This window comes from Ovis canadensis, chromosome 7, assembly GCF_042477335.2.
Source record: "Ovis canadensis isolate MfBH-ARS-UI-01 breed Bighorn chromosome 7, ARS-UI_OviCan_v2, whole genome shotgun sequence".
NCBI lineage: Eukaryota > Metazoa > Chordata > Mammalia > Artiodactyla > Bovidae > Ovis > Ovis canadensis.
The window spans coordinates 111,245,746-111,268,845 of NC_091251.1; the positions used below are offsets into that span (position 1 = coordinate 111,245,746).

The 23,100-nt window shown below is 53.0% G+C and overlaps 1 protein-coding gene across 19 annotated transcripts in view; it reads right to left on the reverse strand.

The window, feature by feature from the left end:
- FOXN3 (forkhead box N3) overlaps positions 1-23,100 on the reverse strand; it is a 446,930-nt gene that overhangs the window by 14,152 nt on the left and 409,678 nt on the right. For 7 of the 19 annotated variants that reach the window (XM_069597297.1, XM_069597298.1, XM_069597292.1 and 4 more), the window contains 2 exons: positions 19,491-19,556; positions 8,770-8,875 (listed from right to left, as the gene is read on the reverse strand). In XM_069597297.1, coding sequence (XP_069453398.1) covers positions 8,770-8,875; positions 19,491-19,556 — 172 coding nt within the window. The remainder of the gene's footprint in view (positions 1-8,769; positions 8,876-19,490; positions 19,557-23,100) is intronic. The other 12 variants (XM_069597307.1, XM_069597310.1, XM_069597305.1 and 9 more) reach the window with 2 other exon arrangements.

The following is a 23,100-nucleotide window of genomic DNA, read 5'->3' on the forward strand; positions in this document are numbered from 1 at the left end:
AATATACAAAGAAGTCCTACAAAGATAAGAAGAAAAGAAAACACGCTGATAGAAAGAGGAATGAACTTCAGCAGGCAGTCCATAAAGAGCACATTCAAGCCGCCAGTTAAACAAATGGAGATTGGTGCAACCTCCGCAGTAAGAAGGGAAACGGAAACTGAAACGCTGCAAGATACTGCTGCATAGCCGCCAGACCGGCTGAAATTGCGCAGGATGCCGACTCCACATGTCAGTGAAGACGCTGAGGAGGGGGAAGCACCGTGCTCCGCTGGGAGGCGTGTACAGGGATACCAGCACTTCAGAAGACAACCTGAGCATGTTAACCCTGTACAAACCAAAAACTCCCACACGGAAACATGCATCTTAGGTGAAACTGGAGGCATGGACAGGAATCCCCATGGCACCTCTGTAAAAGCAAGTAACTACAAACACTTCAAATACCTTAAAAAAAAAAACTGTGGCACAGCCACACAGTGGAATGTTATATAGGCATGAAAACACCATCAGTGACAACTGCATGAAGCAAACCATATAAACTCTGTGATGAATAAAGAGGGCAAGGAGCAAGTCAGAAAAGATATAAAGTACCACTCCGGATATTAATAGATAAAATTCACATCAAGCAAAATTAAATGTGTTCCTTATGGATATCAAAAACACTTCTATAAGCCCAGGAACAGTACATACAGAATTTGGGATTGTGGTTATCTTTAGCAGCTGCGGGGGCCTCTGACGCCTCCTCCTGCTGTGTAGCCCTTCCTGGGAAGCACACGGGTTCTACAATGCCAGGAGTTCCGCCTCGGTGGTCGTCTCCACGTTGGGGGCAGGAAGGGGCACGGTTTCCTCCCGTGAGCTGCAAGGGGTCCCCTTAGAAGACTGAGACAGCTGCGACTCCTTATCTGCGTTCTGTGATCATATACTGTTCTATGTGATCACAGATCACTGCAGGAACCAGCCTGGAACTGTCCTCCGTGAATCGTTTCGCATCCAGCACCATCAGGAGTGCAGAGGACTTTTTACATACAGTAGGAAAAGCTGCCAGGACTTTCAAAGGCCTTAACCAATGGCACCGGTTTGAAACACGAGGAGCAGCCGCAGAACGGGGCTCAAACACCACACAGTGAATTTGCTGGTCACTGTTGCGATTTCTGGACCAGGAGAGCCAGAAGTGGAGACAGAAGCGGAGCTGGGGGCCCAGAGGGAGCTCACGCGCGTCCTTCATCCCCCTGGCGTTGTTTCCCCCTGCCCCTTTACCACTTCCTCCTCTCCTTCCCATCACAAGGCATAACCTGATACGGAGTTTCAGAACTGCCTTCAAAGACCATGGTCTCAAAAGATGAAAGCTGACAGGTACTTGGTTTTTAAATTAAAACAAAAAACAGATCAGTGGCAAACTTTCCTTCCAGTGAGATCACCGGGCCCCACCCTATCTTCAAACTGAAGGTTGCAGGCTGCCTGAGCTCCTGTGACAAGCGTGTCCTCCAAGGGAGAGACAAAGACAGTGGCCAGGAGCAGACCTGAAGCGGACAGAGGCATTTTCCTGGCGACTGTATTTTGACAGGACCTTAAGTATTAATGCTTCGTATGACAATGCTGCTGCTGCTACGTTGCTTCAGTCGTGTCCGACTCTGTGCGACCCCAGAGACGGCAGCCCACCAGGCTGCCCCGTCCCTGGGATTCTCCAGGCAAGAGCACTGGAGTGGGCTGCCATTTCCTTCTCCAATGCGTGAAAGTGAAGTCGCTCAGTCGTGTCTGACTCTTAGCGACCCCATGGACTGCAACCTTCCAAGCTCCTCCATCCATGGGATTTTCCAGGCAAGAGTACTGGACTGGGGTGCCATTGCCTTCTCCAACAACAGAACCATTAATTCCTGACTTGCTTCCTGTTTCAGGGGTACTGCATCTTCACGTGAGGTCCTTAAAGCTCCAAAAAATATTCAGCAGCCTAAGGTGGTGATCAAATGAAACTTTCTTGTAATTTTATAACATGCTATGGTTTAGACTGGGGCTTCCCTGCTGGCTCAGACGGTACAGAATCTGCCTGTAGTATGGGAGACCCAGGTTCAATCCGTGGGTCGGGAATACCCCCTGGAGAGGGAATGGCTACCCACTCCAGAATTTTTGCCTGGAAAATCCCATGGACAGAGGAGCCTGGTGGGCTACAGTCCACGGGTCACAACGAGTCGGACACGACTGAGCGACCAACACACGGTTTAGATTGCTGTCACGACTCCTTAAAACCCGGGCTTTGCTACAAGTGTGCACTGCCCTGAAGGTGGCCCGCAAACTCAATCTAAGCCTTTTCTGGGGTTTGGGACTGAGCTTCAGGCGCTCAGAGAGGAGATCTGGGAAGGTGCGTAGGGGGCAGGTAGATGAGTCATAAAGCTCTCCACACATTTCATTTTCTTTTACGCTTTAAACAATTGTAATAAAATACACAAACATAAAAAAAAAAACTTACCAAAAACAAAACTAAACCTTTGTTAAGCACACGGCTTAGTGGCATTAAATACACGTAACGTGCCGACGTCCCACCATCCCTCTCTAGAACCCTTCACCCCGTAAACCTGTGGCTCGTCCCCAGTAAACAAGGACCCCCGTGCCCTCTGCACAGCCACTGGTAGCCGCCGCCCTATGCCCCGCCTCCACGAGCAGGACTGCCCGTTTAAGTGGGGCCACACAGCATTTGTCTTCTTATGAGTAGCTTGTCTCCCTTAAATGTCCTCAAGGTGCACCCGTATTGCAGCATGGATCAGAACTTCCTTCTGCTCAAGGCTGAATATTCCACCGTGCGTACGCACGTCACATCCTGCTTGTTTCCTCATCTACTGATGGACGCCTGGGTTGCTTACAGGTCTCCAGTCCAGTTCAGACGCTCAGTCGTGTCCGACTCTTTGTGACCCCGTGGACTGCAGCACGCCAGGCCTCCATGTCCATCCCCAACTCCCGCAGTTCACTCAAACTCACGTCCATTGAGTCGGTGATGCCATCCAGCCATCTCATCCTCTGTCGTCCCCTTCTCCTCCTGCCCCCAATCCCTCCCAGCATCAGGGTCTTTTCCAATGAGTCAGCTCTTCGCATCAGGTGGCCAGAGTATTGGAGCTTCAGCTTCAGCATCAGTCCTTCCAATGAACACCCAGGGCTGGCCTCCTTTAGGATGGACGGGTTGATCTCCCTGCAGCCCAAGGGACCTGCCATACTCTTTTCCACAGCGGCTGCACCACCTTACGCTCGCACCGACTGTGCCCAAGGGTTCCAATTTTGCCACAACTTGTCAACACTTACTGCTTTCTGTTTTCTTGCTAGCGCCATCCTAAGGAGGGTGATGCACTGTCTCACTGCAGTCTTGATCTGCATTTCCCTAGCGATTAGTGATGCTGAACATTTTTCTGTGTGCTGATTGCGTGTTCTATGTACCCTTTGTGTACCTTTGGAGAAAAGCCCTTTCCCATTTATGAACACTTGGGTACTGTTTTCTCTGTGCCAGGTATGTAACTGTGTATTAAATCCTAGTAACTCCTAAGGGAGGTGCTGGTTTTCTTCTGAGAAGCCTGGCCCAAGGCCCCATAGTTACAGGCTATGGACCCAGGAAACCTGGTTCCCAAGTTCACGTGTGCAATTTCTGAGCTCTCTTGACATACGAAAGGCTTCTCCGATGGCTCAGCAGTAAAGAATCTGCCTGTGATGCAGGAGACGTGGGTTCAATCCCGAGGTTGGGAAGATCCTCTGGAGGAGGAAATGGCTACCCGCTCCAGAATTTTTGCCTGGAAAATCCCAAGCCCCTGGGGTTGTAAAGAGCTGGAGCTGAGCGAGCACGGCACGGTCCAGCACATGAAGGAGGGTGCGCCCACCAGCTCTCGCTCAGTCCTCCAGCAAGTCTTGACGTTCACAGCTCCTTGGCACCTGAGAGGTCACTTAGGGTCAGGCCTTGACGTTCACAGTTTCTTGGCACCTGAGAGGTCACTTAGGGTCAGAGAGTCCTAAGCCGTGCACACAAGGTGGCCCAGGCCGAGGGGAGCTGCTGTGGCCTGCAGTTGAGAAGTTCACGAATGGAGGAAATCTTATGCTCCGTTTCCCAAGAGATCAAGAAACAGTTCTTCTGGGGCTATAACTCTCCCATTCAAAGGTATTCTCTGCAAGGGATTTCACTGGAGAGGCAGCAGAAGACACACGCATAGAACTTGGAGAAGTGGGACCAGTTTCTTTGAGGATAATGTGTCTCAAGGACTCCCCGCCTAGGCAAATTTAAAAATAAGTGGGTTTCCGATGTCTAAGGATGGGCCCATCCCTGAGGTTATTGAGTAAAAAGTCAACACGGTAAAGTCAATTACACTATTGACAGATACTCTTACAAGGAGATTTCACATCATAATTACATGCAAAGGAACCCAGCAAATACAAGCTGTGTAGTGATCGGCTAATAAAAGTAACACTTCACCTATGTCAAGACAAATAAACGTGGCCTTTGGCACTCAGCAGAGGGGAAGAAAAAAAACAAAACCCAACACATCCCCGAAAGACAAATATTTTCACTTGAGAAGTTGCTTAGACTCACACAGAAAACCTGTCACACAAAGCAGGGTAGCAAACAGGTCTCCAGGGGGTGCTAATGACCCCTGGCCCTCCTGCCAGCCCCCGCTGAGCGGATGGGGCGGCAGGAGCCCCTCAGGGACCCCTGGTCACCGCCACGTGGTCTGGCAGAGGATGCCTGCTGTGGTTCTCGTCTCTGCTGGGCTGTTTGCCCTTTAACCTCAGCTGAATCTAGGTTCAGCTGACACATGGCCAAATTAAAAAAGAAAAAGAAATTTCAATTACAGTGAACCTGAAAGCGCAAAACAGGATTTTCCCTCCCTACTGAACAGTCCTCAGTGGGCTTTACACAGCCTCCTGCAAACACCCACATGGTCATGTTTATGTTCATTTTTCCTGAAGGTGTCGCGCCACCTATTTGCCAGGCACTTAGGCCATAAGGAAGGAAAAGGTATTATAAGCAAGGGTCCCTGACCTTCTGGAGACTTCCTCTCCCTGAAGTCTCTTAAAACTGGGGTGGAAAGTGCAGAGCTGGTATTGGGATAATGGCTAACACACTGTGGTTTTCTGTTTGTGCAAATGGAGCTTGTCTCTACATACTGCGGCTGTACGTTTTACCGAGAGGATTCTGCTCGGACCTCCGGGGAAGCTCGCTGCTCTGGGCTGTGTGCTTCTGGAGAGGACAGGCACGCAGAGCTACAGGCCCCGGGCCCCAGGCTGCCTGCAGCACTCTGTGCCAGGCCACCTGTCCAAGCCCACCTGGCTCTGCCCTCCCGAGTCTTGGGTGGGGTGGGGGAAGGGCTGTGACCCCTCCCCTGTGCCCCATTTCTGCAACCCCCCAGCCATGCCTCTCTCCACTGAAGCAGTAGTCAACCCTACAGAAGCCACTGAACCGAGTCTGTGATTCCTCCAGTGCCTGCAGGCCCCACTTCTTCCTGTGCCCAGAGAGGCCTGTGCACCAGTAGGAGCCTTCTCCCTAGAGACCCCGCTGGGCCTTCCACCGGTCCCTCCTCTGAGCTCAGAGACTCCTCCTAAGAGGCCTGGATCCCAGCCCCGGCCGCTCCTGGGAGCTCTGAGACCCGGCCTCGAGGGGCAACATTCAGACCTCACCAGACTGCAGTTGTTTGTTCCCTCCTTAACACCCTGAGTTCTCTTCCAGCCTCCTGGCTAATAACTCTCTACCTGGCTAACGATCTTTATTTTGAAGTCTTCCTGTTCGAGCCCCTAGCGTGGCTTCTCTCTCCCAGCTGGACCTGACAGACACACACGTCTGGCCCTGGAACCTGCCTGTGGTCTTTCACTGTGGCAGGAGCCTAAGTGAGGTGTTGGCTGGGACGGCTGAGTAGCAACTCTTTGACCACAAATAAGTTATCATCGTCTTGCTGTAGTGCTACCGATAACATCACCAATTCAATGGACATGAACTTGGGCGAATTCCAGGAGATGGTGAGGGAAATGGAGGCCTGGTGTGCCGCAGTGCATGGGAATCACAAAGAGTCAGACACGGCTTAGCAAGTGAACAGCAACAACAGTGCTCTGTTACCTTCTAACCGAAATAGAACCAGTTAAAAAAACTAATATTTTAAATAATACCTCTAGAGGGTACTAATCACCAAAAGTCAGCAATCACATATGTCGCGAGGCTAATAAAATGAGGAGGCAGCTCCTGCTGAAAGCCAGGTCTGTCTTAGGCCTCCTTTCCCTCTGCCTGGCTCTTCCCTTCTCCCAGGGAATGGCTGGAGTCACAGGGAGAGCTCCGTTTGCTTGAAAAGGCTTGAAAAGATGCTGAGGACAGTAAACTGAAGTCTACGCTTAGTGTCTGCACGTGGAAGGAGATCTTTACGGCGTGTGAGAAGAGTCTGCGGCCTTCCCAACCAGAAAGGCAGATGAGGAGGTTAGGCAGAAGTGATTTTAAGAACAAACAGGAGACAGAGTATGTCTCTCTCACAGTGTGAGGCCAAGGCATAGCTATTTTGGCTCAAAGGAAGAGGCTTACCACTCATGAACTGAAGATTGTAAATTACTGATCTCAAGATATCTAAGAAAGATATGGGAGAAGCGCAGGAAAAAGAACCTTTCCACACTTTTGGAAAGTAATACCAGGTCCGGTTAGCAGAAATGATAACTGGCTTTATCATACAATTACTGTTCTAACTCCTACCAACTTCCCTCCTTAGTAGGTTCCCAATACCAGCATCTGCCCTGAAGACAGGATGGCAAGGAAATCCAATCAGTCCTTCCTAAAGGAAATCAACCCTGACTCTTCACGGCTTCCCTTGTAGCTCAGTCAGTAAAGAATCTGTCTGTCTGCAGTGCAGGAGACCTGGGTTTGATCTCCGGGTTGGGAAGACCCCCTGGAGAAGGAAATGGCAACCCACTCCAGTATCCTTGCCTGGAAAGTCTGATGGACAGAGGAGCCTGGTGGGCTACAGTCCATGGGGTCGCAAAGAGTTAGGCATGATTGAGTGACTAACACTTACTTACTTATTCATTGGAAGGACTGATGCTAAAGCTCCAATACCTTGGCCACCTGATGTGAAGAGCTGATTCACTGGAAAAGACCCTAATGCTGGGAAAGATTGAAGGCAGGAAGAGAAGGGGATGACAGAGGATGAGATGGCTGGATGGCATCACCAACTCAATGGACATGAGTTTGAGTAAACTCTGGGAGTTGGTGATGGACAGGGAGGTGTGGCATGCTGTAGTCCATGGGGTTGCAAAGAGTCGAACATCATTTAGCGTCTGAACAACTCTGGCAAAAGCAGTTGGTTTGCTGGGAGGGTTAAAAGGCACAAGGGAGGGATTTCCCTGGTGGTCCAGGGGTTAAGACTCTGAGCTTCCAACGCAGGGGAAGTGTGTTGGGTCCCTGGGCAGAGAACTAAGATCTCACACACGCAGCCAAAAGACAAAATAAAACCATGAGTGAGCGGAAAATCTCCACGTGGTCGATGCCCATCACAGAGCCTGAGCCTGCAGTTCCCTCAAGCCCCAGTTAACAGACTTCCGGGGATGGTTTCCTTTGGAACATGAAACAGTATGAAAGCGAAATGGCCTTTAAGTGTGAACTTGACCTAGAAGCGCTGGAAAGAAGCTGGGGTGCAGTGTCGTGAAGGGACACAGCCCAGCAAGGCAGGCCTCTTCTGACAAGCAATCGGGGCCCAACACTGAGCGTGCGACAAGGCCTCAGCCAAGCGAGTGAGACCCAGCCCTGGTCCTCAGCAAGCAAACCACAGAGGACAGAGCGGGACACACACAGCGCCACTCACCGAAGGGTCACGCCCAAAGCACGGGGTTACTCGTGCCAAGAAAAGAGAACTACTCTGAGGCTGACTCAGAGGACTGTTCAGAAAAGCCTGGGGAAGGGACCATTTTTGTGACGGGCTGAGAAGGAGGTGCTGCTCTCCACGTGGAGGCGGAGGGAGGTCTGCACAGAGAAAACAAGATGGGCCAACCCTGCATCGTCTGGAGAACAAATCTGGCTGGAGGAGACGGGAGCGCCAGTGGGGCGTCAGGGTGAGACGGCGGGAGTCGACGGGGACGCTTCTGCAAACAGCTGGGGAGGCACGTTTTAGGAAACCAGCCTGGCGACGGCTGTCGGGAGGGCGGGGGTGGGCAGGGGGGAGGCACTCCCTCCCGGGCAAGCGATGGGCCCTCCCCTGGGGCTGGCAGAGGAGCTGAGAAGGGTGGAGGAAAGAAACTTCCCAAGCAAGAGTCCACGAGGTTCGGCAGCTGAGCTGATTCTTGGGGGTTGGGGGCTGGTGCGACCTGGTATTTACAGGCCACTCACCGGAGTACTTTTCACACCTGCTATTTTGCACATTTCATTGCAAGCCTTCCCAGGAGGCAGAGGAGCTTCATGGCTGAGGGAGCTAACCCACAGAGGTCAGACATGCCCAAGTGACTGGGCTGGGTCTGGAGGTTGACCAGTTGGCCCAGAATCTAATGCCTGCCCTGCCCGCCATTTCCTTCTGCTCACGTCACCCCATCTTCTCAGAACAGAGCAGCCTCACTGCCATTCTGCCTCATCGCATCTGCAAAGAGGCCAGGGTAATTTGACAGCCTGAGAAGAAGAAGCCGGCACCTGGACTGGGTCCTCGGCAGCTCCTGTAACACCTTCAGACACCCAGGCTATTTCCACCCTGACCACACAGAGGCTGGTCCCCAGCCCCCAGGTGGCCCCGTGGGACGCACTGCGCCCTTCCCGCTGCTCAGGGGGCTTTGCCCAGCAGGGCCCCTTACCTCGCAGCCGCTGTCATCCCAATGGGCGTGACCGGCAACGGCCGGACCCCGGGGAACAGGCCTCGGCTCAGAACCCGCGTTCCGTTCTGGATCACTCCTGGAGGAACTGGAAAAGCAAAGAGACACCACACGTGAATCCCGCTGTGCAGACTACTGTTCCGAGTCAGAAATTCTGGATACACCAGAGAGAGAGAGGGAGACAGGGAGAGAAAGAAGAGATACAGGTACAGAGAGCAAGCAGACACACACACACACACAGACACACACACACACACAGAGACACACACACACACACACACAGACAACACACACACGCTGGGGTGACAGACACAAAAAGAATATCAAGAGAGCAAGACAGAAAGAGAGAAAGATACCACACCTCAAGAGAGAGATTTAGTTAGTCAAGTCAAACCAGTAGCTTATTACTGATGCCTTGGTTGAAAAAGAACAGTGGGCTGCAAATATTACTTCCTGCGTTTACTACATATAAGCTTCTATCTCTAGGCAGGCCCCTTTGGTCTCAAGAACCTGACGCCATCTTGAGCAAACAAATCATCTTCCTCACGCGTCTCCGGCCACCGTCAGAACTGGGAACATCTTTCTAAGAGTCCTTAATCCAGGACGGGGAAAAACCCACACCAGCCGGAAGAACAGCAGAGCCGACTTTACAGGCTCCTCGGCTCCCAACGCCCCGCCAGCGTCCCCACGGCCGTCTGGGCGCGCGTGCAGGGCTGTCGGAGGCGGCCCCCCGCCCCGGAGCGCCCTCTGAGCAGGCGTCCCGGGCGCGCTCGTCCCGGGGTCTCCTAGACACGCTCAGCCCCGCGTCTCTCCCGAGCCAACCTCCTCGTCAGGGGCCACCAGACGCCGCCCGTGCTGTGTGGGACTCACAGTGGCCTCACACGGATCTGAGTTTTTACAGAACAGGGGGACCAGAAGCAACGCCCGGGAGTCGATCTTTTTTGGCCTCCCAAACAGCAGTTTCTTCTGGCTCACGCGAACGTTCTTGCAGCTCCATCCACACGCCTCCCCGTGTCTGTCTAGGGGGCCAGGCACGCCTCCCGTGGGAACACTCTGACAGAGGGCTTGTACACCTGGGCTTTAACCTGTTCTTCTGGTGGGACTTTGTGAGAGCTCATGGAATCTACTTTTCCTTCTCTAAACGGTGTTCTCGAAGACCCTTTCCGTCTCTAGCATCCTCGAGTCCCCAGCCCTTGGCCCAGACTCACCCAAGGGCAGGGTGGACAGATCATGCTTTTCTCAAGCACAGACCTAACCAAAAAGAGTCTACGAAATCATACCTTCAAAAACGAAAACCACTCTAAATATTAAGTTTTTTAAAAATCAATAAATCTTTTTATAGATTTTTTTTTTTGATGTGGACTCTTTTAAACGTTTTTGGTTGTTTCAGCTGCCAGACATGAGGGATCTTAGCTCCCAAATAGGGGTCTAACCCGTACCCACTGCATTGGAAGGCAAAGTCTTAAACAGTGGGCCACCAAGAAGTCCCTGGATATTAAGTTTTTAAAGCCGATATTATTTGTGTGGAACAAGTAGGCTTCCCAAAAGACATGGTGCATACTTTTTAACTCCTGTGATTTCAGGTCTCTAAGAGCAGGTTTATGTAAATACGCTAAACCTTAAGTCGGGTCTTTCACGTTGGATGAACGTCTGGTCTGGAACGTGGGATAAAGTTGTAGACAGATTCCCTGGGGAGCTCCTGCTCGTATCCTCTGCCACGTCTCATCCAGGTCCTCGTAAGGTGCCCGTTACTAGGCTGTGCAAAACGTGGGATAAGAGACAAATGGAGAGTGGTGCCTGAAGTCGTCACTACTAGCGCAGCTCGGGCTCGAGGACCCCCGTCTGCTCCCATATTTAATCACGAAGGCAGGCTGAACGAGGCCAGGGGCTTCTACCCGTCACTTAACAACCAGCCTGATTTCAGATATTAGGTCATCTGAGGTGGGGGACTCACCAGGCACCTTAAAAGCATGAAACCTGTTAGGATATGACATTGCAACTAATTACCACGGTGTGCTTAGCTGATGAGTTCTCTGGACTCTAGCAGAGTGTCTGGAATTTAAATCTGCCCAAATTACCAAACAGCTTCATATAAAGCTACAAGACAGCATGGTATACATGTAAGTGCCGACCTATAGATCCATGGAACAAAAGAGAATCCAAGAAAGAGACTCACGTGTATGTGGCCAACTGATTTTTGACAAATACGCAGACAATGGGGGGAAGAAGGGTTAGAACGATGAGACATCCACTTGGACAGAAATGAACCTTGGTCCTGACCTCATACCAAATAGGAAAACTAATGAGGGATGCATCATGGAGCTAAATGTAAGGACTAAAGTCACAAAACTTCTGGAAGAAAATACCGGAGGGAAAATCCCAGTAATTCCAGAGGACAGACATACGTAGAAACCAGGAGGACTCTGGTGTTCAAACAGATGCTTCAGGTGGAGGTTATTTTTGGTAATAAATCCCCCTCTGCTTTGGGGATTGTGGGAAAGGGTTTTTTCCAACTATTTTGCTGTGCAGTATCTCTTCAGAACGGTCAGCATTTAATGTATCAGTCACTAGGGATCTCATCTAGAACATCAAGCAGACCTGACGGAATAGTACGCCCCCAAACAACTTCAATATTCAAAGTCTATACCACAGTTATAATTCTCATCAGGAAGAATGACTACAGTCTCATGTACAGGCTGTATCAGTTACTGGATTGAATTACCAAGTACCTGTCCACACATTAGATGAAGGGGACACAGGGTCCCCCCAGCTAGGTGGGACAGGCAGAGAAGCGAAGAGACGATGAAAACGCACAATAGCAAGCGCGAGGCCAGCGGGCCTACGGGCATGCAGGATGGAGACAGCTAACCCCAAACAAAGGCCATCTGGGAGGCCTTCCCGCAGGAAGTGCTGGGGACGTTAGTATTCAAAGGCACACACCAGGTCTGGAAGTGATGAAAAGCATAATGTGCGTAATAACTAAAAAGTAATTTTGACAAAGCATATCACCCTAGCAGGAATGAGATGCATCTTTACACTTCATTCCTGGTGGCTCAGAGAGTAGAGAATTCTCCTGCAATGCAGGAGACCCAGCTTCGATCCCTGGGTTGGGAAGATCCCCTGGAGAAGAGAATGGCAACCCCCTCTGGTATTCTTGCCTGGAGAGCCCCATGGACAGAGGAGCCCGGTGGCCTACAGTCCATGGATGGGGTCGCAAAGAGTCGGACACGACTGAGCAACTAATCCTTCACTTTCACTATGGATACTGGGAAAACCAGTGAAGGGCTGTGAGCAGGGAGGTGGTCTCTAGCCTGGCGGCTGAGAGCCAGACTCTGGGGTCGCACGACTTGCCTCTGTGTCCCGTCAGCGTCCTTTACTGCCTGTGTCTCCTGACGTGCTCCTTAAGTAAGAAGAGGTCCCAGTATTGACCTCTTGGAGTATTTAGAGGTTTAACTGAATAAAGGCACGGCTGTTCTGAAAAGAGATGCCAGTCTTCAATCTCAGCATCACCCATGTGCTCAGCACCCCCAGAGGCGCCCTGCAGCGGCCCTCGAGAACAGGATGAGACAAAGCTGGATGGGGTCGGAAGCCCCTGGCCATTGTCCGGGTCACACGCTCAGCCGGACGAGCAGCCACTGGGCTCACGGCACTTCCGTTCCCCGTGTGCAAATCACTTCAGAGTCACTCCTGTGGCGAAACACCCAGAGCACCTACAGTCCTGCGGCAAAGACTAGGAAGCCCCGGGCACACCCCCCGGCCCGGCACAGAAGACTAGGGAGCCCTGGGCACATGACCCCGGCCTGGCACAGCCCTGCAGTCATCCGGCCGTCAGAAGAGACGCAGCCCCACCTGTACCTGGAGCCCTCTGCCCGAGCGGCTGGAGCCTCCGATCACCAGCGGCTCACCCGGCGTCAAGGAGACGGAGAGAGGAGGTCAGCCCTCACCGAGCAGCTACTGGACACCACTCACTGGACTCCCTGTCTCATTAAGCTCAGGGAAGGAGCCTCTTGGTGGTCACGAGTACACACTTGGGGCCACACGGCCTCTGTCCAAAGTCTTGCCCCACCACCAGCCCAGTGGCTCTGGGCAAGTGCCTTACCCGTCTGTGCCTGTTTGCTCGCCTATAAAGGAGGCACGGGAGCACCTCAGAGCACCGTTTTGAAGATAAAACGAGACAAAGCGCAGGAGCAGCCTCCCAGCTCAGCGGCTGGCCCACTCTGTAAGCTCACTGTCACCAAGATCACCGGGTTCATCCTTCTGCCATCGCACCTCACCTCACTGGCGCCCTCTTACTCATTATCTCTCAGGCATAGGATTTACTGGGGTCAGGACACGCAGAGAGCCTTTCAGTCTATCAGGCTTTTGGTAGCTCTCCCTAACTCTGCTTCCCTGCTGGCTCAGCCGGGAAAGAATCCACCTGCAATGTGGGAGACCCCAGCTCAATTCTTGGGGAGATCTGCTGGAGAAGGGAAAGGCTACCCACTCCAGTATTCCTGGGCTTCCCTTGTGGCTCAGCTGGTAAAGAATCTGCCTGCAATGCAGGAGACCCTGGTTCGATTCCCGGGTTGGGAAGATCTCCTGGAGAAGGCTACCCACTCCAGTGTTCTGGCCTGGAGAATTCCACGGACTGTATAGTCCATGGGGTCGCAAAGAGTCGGATACAACTGAGCGACTTTCACTTCACGAACTCTGCACGCACCCGCGAAGACATCTTCCTGGTGAATGCACTTCACAGAGACTCTCAAGGACAGTTTCCCTGCAGCATGAGAAGGCCTTCCCCGAGCTGTTTCTGGAATCTGGTGACCCCGCTGGTGTGCTTGAGGTTCTCCCTCGGACCCCGGCGCGCACTCTCACGGGAGCTGGTGCAGGACGCTGCCCCCACCAAGCCCGGCTTCCCAGTGCCGCTGCAGGCAGCTCCTCACGGGGGGTGGACGTGCCCCTCTCTGCCCACGCGGCCGGTGACTCGTAACTGCTCCCACCCTTTTCTCCCTTCTGTCCCCACACCCAGGTGTCTAGAATGTGGCTTCTGAGAGATGAATCCCGGCCGGCCTAACACGGCTGAGAAAGGCATTCCCAAGTCCCCGCGCCATGACTTTTTGAGTCTGGATCTGGAGACGGGGTCAGTGCCCCTGGCCCTTCGCTTCTCAGCACATCTCCTTCCCTTCTATTTCCTCTGTGTTTTCCCTGATGTGTATCAACACACATAAACCCAGGGCGCCTACCCAACCTGCTGAAATTAAACCTGGGCTCCAGCTAGAGAAGAGGTCATAAGAAACTGGATATTTAGATTTGCGGCTTCTCACTAAATCAACTAAAAAAGGGAAAAAGAAAAAGCACCCTCCCCGCCAGCATCATCCTTTCCTGCTACGTCACTGAAGTACTTAGCTCTTCACATGGAAGTCTGCTCAATACTCTAATAACCTACAAGGGAAAGGAACTTGGAAAAGAACAGACACATTCGCAGTGCAACTGAGCCAGTCTGCTGTGCGCCGGAGTCTAGCATTGCGGATCAACTCTCCCCCAGCAGAAAATGCTTTTTAAGTCGGCTCTCCTAGGAGAGAAGATGTTTGTCTGAGACTCTCAAATCCTGGGGCAAGGTGCCGAGGACATCAGCACTTTGTGTTAAACACTGACCCTCAACTTTTATCCATCAAGAAAGCAGCCCTCACACACACAGAGAATCAAATCAAGCAGCACCGTTCACTGTGATCCAAATGTGATCACTTCCAGAACCCGAAATAAAAACAGTGGAAGGCACAGGAGAAGCTTTCCTCCGTGCTCCGCCCGCCCCGGCTTCCCCAGCTCCCCTCCCCACGTTCTGTTTCCTTGATTTTCGCAGCTTCTAAAATTAACCTCTGAGCTCCGACTGCTGCCTTGGAGAGCAGCCCGGGCTAAGCTAGCAGAGGCCATAAGCTGAGCAGCAGGTGATTCGATAATCCTTCCCTTTCCTAGGACTGGCCCTTCCACCTGCTTCCTTGCAAGGATGTGGGGAGGGCTGAGAGGAGGGAGCCCACTTCCTGGTGCCTCTACATGCGTTCCAGCTCTGGGGGCAGGGGGGCTGAGGACCTCTGCCCTCCCCCCCTCCCACCCCCACCCCATTCTGTTGTTCTGTTTATCTAGAGCTTCTCTCTGGGCACATTCCAACCCGGCATGATGTCAGCCTTTGAAGATGAGTGGGCCTCCCTGGTGGCTTCCCTGGTAGCTCGGTGGGTAAAGAATCCGCCTGTAATGCAGGAAGGAGGCCTGGGCTCGATCCCTGGGTCGGGAAGATCCCCTGGCGAAGGGAAGGGGGCTACTCACTCCAATATTCTGGCCTGGAGCAGTCCATGGACTGCATAGTCCTCGGGGTCAAAAACAATCCGACATGACTGAGCAACTTTCCCTTCATTTGAAGATGAGTAATGGTGCTCAGACTTCTGACTTAATAACAATCCCTCTACTGGGGTCAAAGGTGACTCACAAGGCTTGTCAGAGAACCGTAGAGCAGGTAGTGGAGCAGAAATCTAGAGCAGATGTGTGAGTGTGTGCACTCGCAGTGTGTGTGAGTGTGTGTGTGCGTGCACGTGTGTGCGTGAGTGCGCACGCGCGCGTGTGTGTGCGTGTGTGCACTCGCAGTGTGTGAGTGTGTGTGCGCGCGTGTGTGCGTGAGTGCGCACGTGTGCGTGTGTGCATGTGTGTGCACTCGCAGTGTGTGTGTGTGTGCGTGTGCGTGCGCGTGTGTGCGTGAGTGCGCACGCACGCGCGTGTGTGTGTACGTGTGTGTGGGCACTCGCAGTGTGTGTGTGGGCTCAGAGCTGACTCTTTGCGACCCCATGGACTGTAGCCCACCAGGCTCCTCTGTCAGTGGGATTTCCCAGGCAAGAACACTGGCGTGGGTTGCTGTTTCCTCCTCCGGGGGATCTTCCTGCCGGGGACCAAGCGTGAGTCTCTTCTGCCGCCTGCACTGGCAGACGGATTCTTTACCGCTGCGCCAGCCGACAGACCGAGTGTGGCTACTCTAGAGCGGGTGAGACGTGGAATTCAGACGAGCCATGTTCTAAGCACACTGGATTTCAAAGACTCAATATGAAGAAGAGGATGTAAAATATTTCATTAACACCGTAAAATAATACTGATTACATTTTGCAGGCCGACTCTTTATCACTGGAGCCACCTAGGATGCCTTAATTAGAATCGAGAAGTTAGAATTAATCTACAGAGCCATACTTTTTTTTTTGGCAGGGGAGAGGGATGCGGATGGATTTGACTAGAAGCTCAGGAGACGACGAGGCGGCGGTGTCCTGCCTGGATTTTTCTGCAAGCCGTGTCCCGCAGAGCCCCTGAGACGTGATGGCACGCCTTGCGGAAGGCTCCCCACGCCACGAACGGACCGAGCCAAAAAGAGAGAATGTTCCCGCTGGGGCTGCGGGGGAGACAACGCTGAAGGCTGAGGTTCTGATGAGCTCGGCGCCCTCAGCTGCCCCGCGGAAGTGAAGCGTCAGCGTGCAGGGAGGGGCTGAGGGGCCCCACAGGGAGGGAGCTAAGGGGCATAGGTGCAGTGGGCACCCCCAGGGCAGGTGGGGGGCCTCCTCCTGACGGGGGTTCTGCCACCTTCTGGAGATGGCTCCTTGCTAGCACCTAACCGACTCCCAGCCGGCGGCCAGTCTGCCCGCAGGAAGGATGAGAGCGCAGGACCTCAGCGGCTGCCGCCTGGGGCCTCCAGAAGGGCCAGGACAAAGGGGAGACCTTAAACCACCCAGGCCGTCCTCTGCCTGCTGCGCAGCGCCAGGGGCAGACGGACGGGGTGGGGCCCCGCTGACATGGGGCGTTGCTCAGCCCGGGCAGTGAACACGGGAGGCTGTCAACAGCAGCCCTCGAGGATGAGGCTCCGGTAACAGACGGCCAGGGGCCTGCGTGGGGAGCAGGCAGGCAGGACCCCAAACCTGGGCGACACGTGCGCACACACACCCTGAAGCAGGCTGCCCATTCCCCACCAGCGCCCGTGTCTGCTGCCTTTGAGTCTTTTGGCTAAGGGATCAGGTCAGTTCAGTTCAGTCACTCAATCATGTCTGACTCCCTGCAACCCCATGGACTGCAGCACTCCAGGCCTCCCTATCCATCACCAACTCCCAGAGTTTACCCAAACTCATGTCCATGGAGTCGGTGATGCCATCCAACCTCCTCTGTCGTCCCCTTTTCCTCCCGGCCGCAATCTTTCCCAGCATCAGGGTCTTTTCCAGTGAGTCAGCTCTTTGCATCAGGTGGACAAAGTGACTAAGGGATCACCTCCCACTGTTTCCAGGCTTTGGGCAAAGCCGGCAGGGTCGGGCATAGCGGCTTCTGCGCTGTATGTCCGGGACGGTCTCCCTTTGGGAGGTGAGGTCCTGCCTCTCATCCCAGACAAGAAACATCAGGTCGGGAGGCAAAGGGGGAGCAAAGCACAGAAGAGCTGCTGTAGAGAGTCCTGGCGTCGGGACAGAAGCCTGTGACTGCACTTCTTAGGAGGCTGACGGGGATTCCTCCGGCCCCCAACTGCAGGAGCGGACGCTAAGCGTACACTCACCTCCTTCCAACGGCCCTGCTCCAATCTTGGGGGCTTCTCACCCACTGACTATGCCCTCGCTAGATTTCCAGGGGATCTGATGAGGCGTGGGGTCAGACAGGAAGGTGAATACAAAGCTGATGCCCAGGCATTAAACTGACTTCTCTGCTGTCTCCTTCCAGACTTCCGTGGGTTGCCTGGTCCCTTCCTACCAGGATGCTAGAGCCCGCTCCTGGCAGGCTCACCAGGGCTGTGGCTGGGCTTCTCACAGTAGTGAGAGCGAGGTGGGAAAGCCCTATGTGACTCCACAGCTTCACAACGTGAACATGGAGCTCGGAAAACCAAGTTCAGCATCCCAACACACATAACACTACAGACACCCTGAAAAAAAATTGTTACAACACGTGTTACAGTAAGGGAGAGGGGAGCAGCTCATTTAGCCATGAGAACACTGAAAACAATTAACTTCTTCACTCATCAGGATCAACCGTTTTCTATCTGTGATCAAGAATCTAGTGATAATGGACCTTTATAAAACTGCCAAGGATCGCTGATGACCAGTCCCCTGGCCTTTCCTCGATTAACGCCTTTATTCCCGTTCATCAAAATAACTTCCTTAAACCAACGATCACTGCGGGCAGTGACTGGTACGAAGGAAGGTACCCAAACCTTATGTAGCTCTGATCAAGTCAGTACGCTTGCCCCGTGATGAATTATCCACCTTGACTTCAGAAACTGTTTCAGAACATAACTGGATTACAGTCTGGTCTACTCTCTTTCTGCAAGAGATATCTGAGAACTGAGTTGTTTTTTTTTTTTTCACTTCGGTGTAACTTCAAACATCCTTTAAAACCCACACTACAGGTTAACTGCTAGTTACAGGACTGCACCGGCTCTGTGTCTGCTTAGCAGTGGTGATTCCTTCTTGGAGGTGTGGGCAGTCTTTATTTCAACGGCCAGCAAGCTGAGCTCAGCAAAGAGAGAATGAGGATTCTGTGCCTTCAGGACCAAGTAACTGCAGCCTTTGGCAGAGAGATGACTGTCCTGAGGACGCCTGGCTGCGTCTCTTGGGTCTTTTAAACCAAGGGACGGGGAGGAAGGATGGAGCCAATTTCCTAAAGCTGCTGGCAGGCTAGGAGGGATGGTCTAGAACTCGACATCAGACAGCTGGGGAGGGTCTAGGAACAGACGTTCAAAGCTCCCGAAGTGGGGATCCCTTTGCTTAGCAGGCCGGGCGGCGCTCAGAACGAGGCAGGTGAGCATCGGAGGGGGTCGGCTGCGGCACGCCACGAGTCCACACACAGCAAGGCGGTGACGCTGTTATCCTGCCAACGGGCCGAATGGGCCGCAGGGGCTGAGCTGGCTGTCTGATCAACAGGCTTCCGCCGGGAGAGGGACGTGGCCGCTGGGAGGACAGGGGACAGACTTCTGCGTTTGGGTCATCGGTCATCACCGGGGGAGGAGACCATTCTAAAAACACGCTAGCTCCAGAGGTGGGGAGAAGACATCGGACAGCGCATGAAGAGCAGTTCCAGGGAGGTAGCAGGGATGTCTTCAGCTGGGCCTTGCTGGAGGGCCGACGGGAGGTGGAGCCGGGAGCCCGCTTCGCGGAAGCAGCCCTGCCCTTCTGTCCCCAGGACAACATGGGGCGGGGGATCCCAGTGTTGCCCTCTGCAGGCTGTTTCAAGCTCCTGCATACCCACCTTGCTAGGTTTTCCTCTCCTCACCCTAAGACAGGAGCCTGTTACTCATGAGGTCCTCAAGGGGACAGGCATGTCTACAAATGGGTCCTGCTGAGTCCCACGACTGTGAACCGGGCCCCTGCAGCCTCTTCTAGCAGAAACGACAAGCTCCCAGGAATAGCTCCTGAAGGAGAAAGGGTCTGTTCTCTGGACTCATTCCTGGTCCTCTTCCCTGCCCCTGAGACTCAAGCCCTGAAATTACCTTAGCACTCTGTCATCTTGGAAACACACCTACGCATTCAGCCACACACGTGCGTGGCTGCGTCTCTCTACGCACATGTATGGAATCACGCACTGCGGTAATTCAAAGTGGTTCTCTAAGGTGGGGGCGGGGGGGGGGCGGTCTGCTTGGGCATTAGTTCTTCCTACGGCCTGGTATGTAAAGGAGAAGGTTAAGTTCACAAACTGTGGTGCTGTAGGCTATAGAAGCATCTACTCACAACCTGCTTGTATCTCAGGGGGAGTATTCAAAAGCATCATGGCAGTGGCAGCGTCAATGTCAGGATCTGGAAAAATCAACCAATAAACAACATTATTTACAACGGGGCTGGTGTGTGCGAGTGTTCTTCCCCCGCAAGTTACAGTTTATGAACACAACAGAGGAAAAGAAAAAAAATCCAGGAACTTGGGTCTTCCACAGTTGGCCCAGTGGTTGAGAATCCACCTTCCAATGCAGGAGAATGAAGGTTCGATTTCCTGGTTGGGGAACTAAGATTCCACAAGCTGTGGGGCAAGTGAGCCTGAGTGCCCACTTGTTACAATGGAAAGAAGTCCTCTCACCCATTTATTATTACAATGGAAAGAAGTCCTCTCGCCCATTTATTATTACAATGGAAAGAAGTCCTCTCGCCCATTTATTACAATGGAAAGATGTCCTCTCGCCACAATGAAGGATGCCACCGCAATGAGGGATCCCGTGGGCTGCATCTAACACCCAACACCGTCAAAAAGAAAGAAATCCATAAAGAACGCAGAAACTAGAGGAGCATTCCCCAAGGTGACTTCCTGCCCGTCCGGATGTGCAAGGAAGAACGCTGCTCGAGAAGGAGATTTAAGGGGCGCAGTGCGGGCTCCTCTGCACCGCGCTCCTTTCACGTTTGCGCCGTGCGCTCCTGAGGAGCTGCTGATCTCCGCACCCGCTCAGCCTGTCCCCCCGGGGTGGAGGGGCAGGAGAGTGGGTGACAACACAGCGTTCAGCCACGGGAATCTCTAACGGGGCGGGGACGCTCACGGCATCAAGAGGAGAAAGCGCCAGCCACACCTGCGTCTAGCGAGGCACGAATGAGACGCTCGGTCACTCCCACTCGTCAGCAGAATGTAAATTGTATTTCATGAGGCTGTCACAGCAGTGGTGGAGGTGGTGAGGCCTTACACACACACACACACACACACATGCACACACACGCACACACTTCAAATCTATAGGGAAAAAAATCGCGGTTCTGATGTTGAACATACAACAGTTGTTTCCACATCTATTATTGCTTTTAATATGGGACCCCCCCCAAAAAAACCCAACTCATCACTGCATTGCTATCCGTTTTAATAGGTTTCTGAATCCTTTCTGATCCACCGGTTGACAGATGGCTGCTTATATATAGACAGAAAAATATTATCCTTTTATAACTAAATTCATTTTCCTCTGAGAAACAGCAGCGCCGCTGCTATGGAAATGAAAGTCACCATGGCAACGGTAAACAACCCCCAAGAACGGTCGCTGACCGGGCTGAAAGGAGCAGCTGCGCCGGCGCGGCGTCCCGGCTGCCCGGGCTGGAGCTCACCGGCCGGGCTGGGAGGCCACGCGACAGGCGCCGCCAAGCCCCACGCACACACGGGGAGTCGACGGCCACAGCCTGTCCCTGGAGACCGCCACCTCCGTGTCCCCTGCACCAGCGACGGACGACGGTGGGGGCCCCTCACGTGTCAGTTCTCGTACAAGTTATATACCCCAAAATTCAATTTATTGCTGATGGCTCCATGGCACTTTATTTAGGGTTTTTATGCTAGAAAACGACCTTTTTTTTAAACTGTTTTTTTTTTAAAGTACATTTTTCATAACAATACAGGAGCAGTTTAATTCCAGGGAAGTGATGTGATGCAGTATAAAGCCCCGCAGGCGATTAATAATATGGACGATGCTGGTTCCAAAAGACAATCTCTCAAAAAAGGAAAAAAAAAGAAAAGAACAAAACTAAGGGAAGTGAACTAGACCCTGCAGCCTTTTCCTATTCCACCTGCAGGAGGCCCATTACTCACGCTCCACAATGGAGCGCAAGTTCATTTTGATAAGTACTTTTTATGAGAAACAGGTAAATTAATTCATTTGACAACTCCTGGGGTGAAATTCCTAAAACAGTCATCGATTCTCCTTGATCTTAAAATGTGAATGCATATATAAGCTGAACGATGAATCAAAAAACTGAAAGCCACACTCACTGCGGCTAGGGTTGCTGCAGCGCCTGCCCTCTCAGCGCCCCACCAAGACAAAGGGCTCACAGTGCCGAGGTGCTGCTGGGATTCCACCAGCCACGGGCAGCAGGCAGCTCCCGGGAGGTCACGGCGAGGGCTGAGCCTTCCTCTTTTTGGAAAAGGCCTTTCGTTTCTCAGGACTGAGGAAATATGCATGTTTCCCCTCAGCAAGCAAAAGTTCTTTGCCATGTTCGAGAAGGCAAGTGTTGCAGGCAACCCAGGGCTCGCCTGCCCGGAGGGTCTCCACCTCCCCTGGCTACTCCCACTCGGAGTTTTCCTGAGTGAACAGGCGGTCTGATGGGGACAGAACAAGACGAAACACAGGTCAGGAGTCTTGAGGCTTTTCCTGCCTGTTTTGTCAGAAAATGAAAGAAAGTAGTTCCATTCTCTTCAAACACAATCTGACCTCAGGAGGAAGGCGTAAGGGACCCCAGGTGGGAAGATGCAACGAAAGAAATGCAAAGGGAGGAAAGAGAACCTCGAGAGAGAGCAGCCGCCTCACAGCCTCAGCGGGGCAGCCCCAAGGACAGCACGGCGGCAGGGAGCTCCAGACCCACACGGCATCCGCCTCCAGCCCTAACTCACCAGCCCCCATCGAGCCAGTAAACACACAAGCGAAGTAAAAATAAGACGCTTTAGGACAAGCCCTCCAATCCTGTCTTCCACCCGGACTCGCCATGCCCAAGGCCCCCAGAGATAAAAAGCCCGTTGCTATCTTGGCATTCCTGCTGGTCTCCAGGCACTTGGGGTAAGTGTAACACCCAGCCTTCTCGCTATTTCATTCATCATCAGCTCCTGAGCCCCACTCTCCATTCTCCCTGGGAGTCTAAGCCTGAAGAGGCAGCAGAGTGGAATGGAGAGCAGACCCCGAATGCCTCCATCACGACCTCTTGGCAGGTGAATCAGCAAACGGTGTGAGGAAACGGTGAGGAAGCGTGTTTGTGCAGGTGTGTGCTCCCTGGCACGACGGCGCCAGCCCTTCCCCAGGGGACACAGCGAGACTCATCCTGGGGGGATAGTCTGACGAGCATGACAGATTTCATACCACTGCTTGTTGCTAAGTCAGGTCTGACTCTGCGACCCCATGAACTGCAGCGTTCCAGGCTTCCCTGTCCTTCACCATCTCCCAGAGTTTGCTCACACTCAAGTCCATTGAGTTGGTGATGCCATCCAACCATCTCATCGTCTGTCGTCCCCTTCTGCCCCCAATCCCTCCCAGCATCAGGGTCTTTTCCAATGAGTCAGTGCTTCGCATCGGGTGGCCAAAGGACTGGAGATTCAGCTTCAGCATCAGTCCTTCCAATGAACACCCAGGACTGATCTCCTTTAGGATGGACTGGTTGCGTCTCCTTGCTGTCCAAGGGACTCAAGAGTCTTCTCCAGCACCTCAGTCTGAAAGCATCAGTTCTTCGGCGCTCAGCCTTCCTTATCGTTCAGCTCTCACATCGAGTGCCACCACCACCACAATCAAGGTAGAGAGTAGAGCTAAGACACACATGTCCTGCGCGCCAAGGTCTCCTTTTGGCCCGCTGCTCTGGGCAGCAGCAGACTTGCTTTCTGCTACTCATCTGTGAAGCAGGT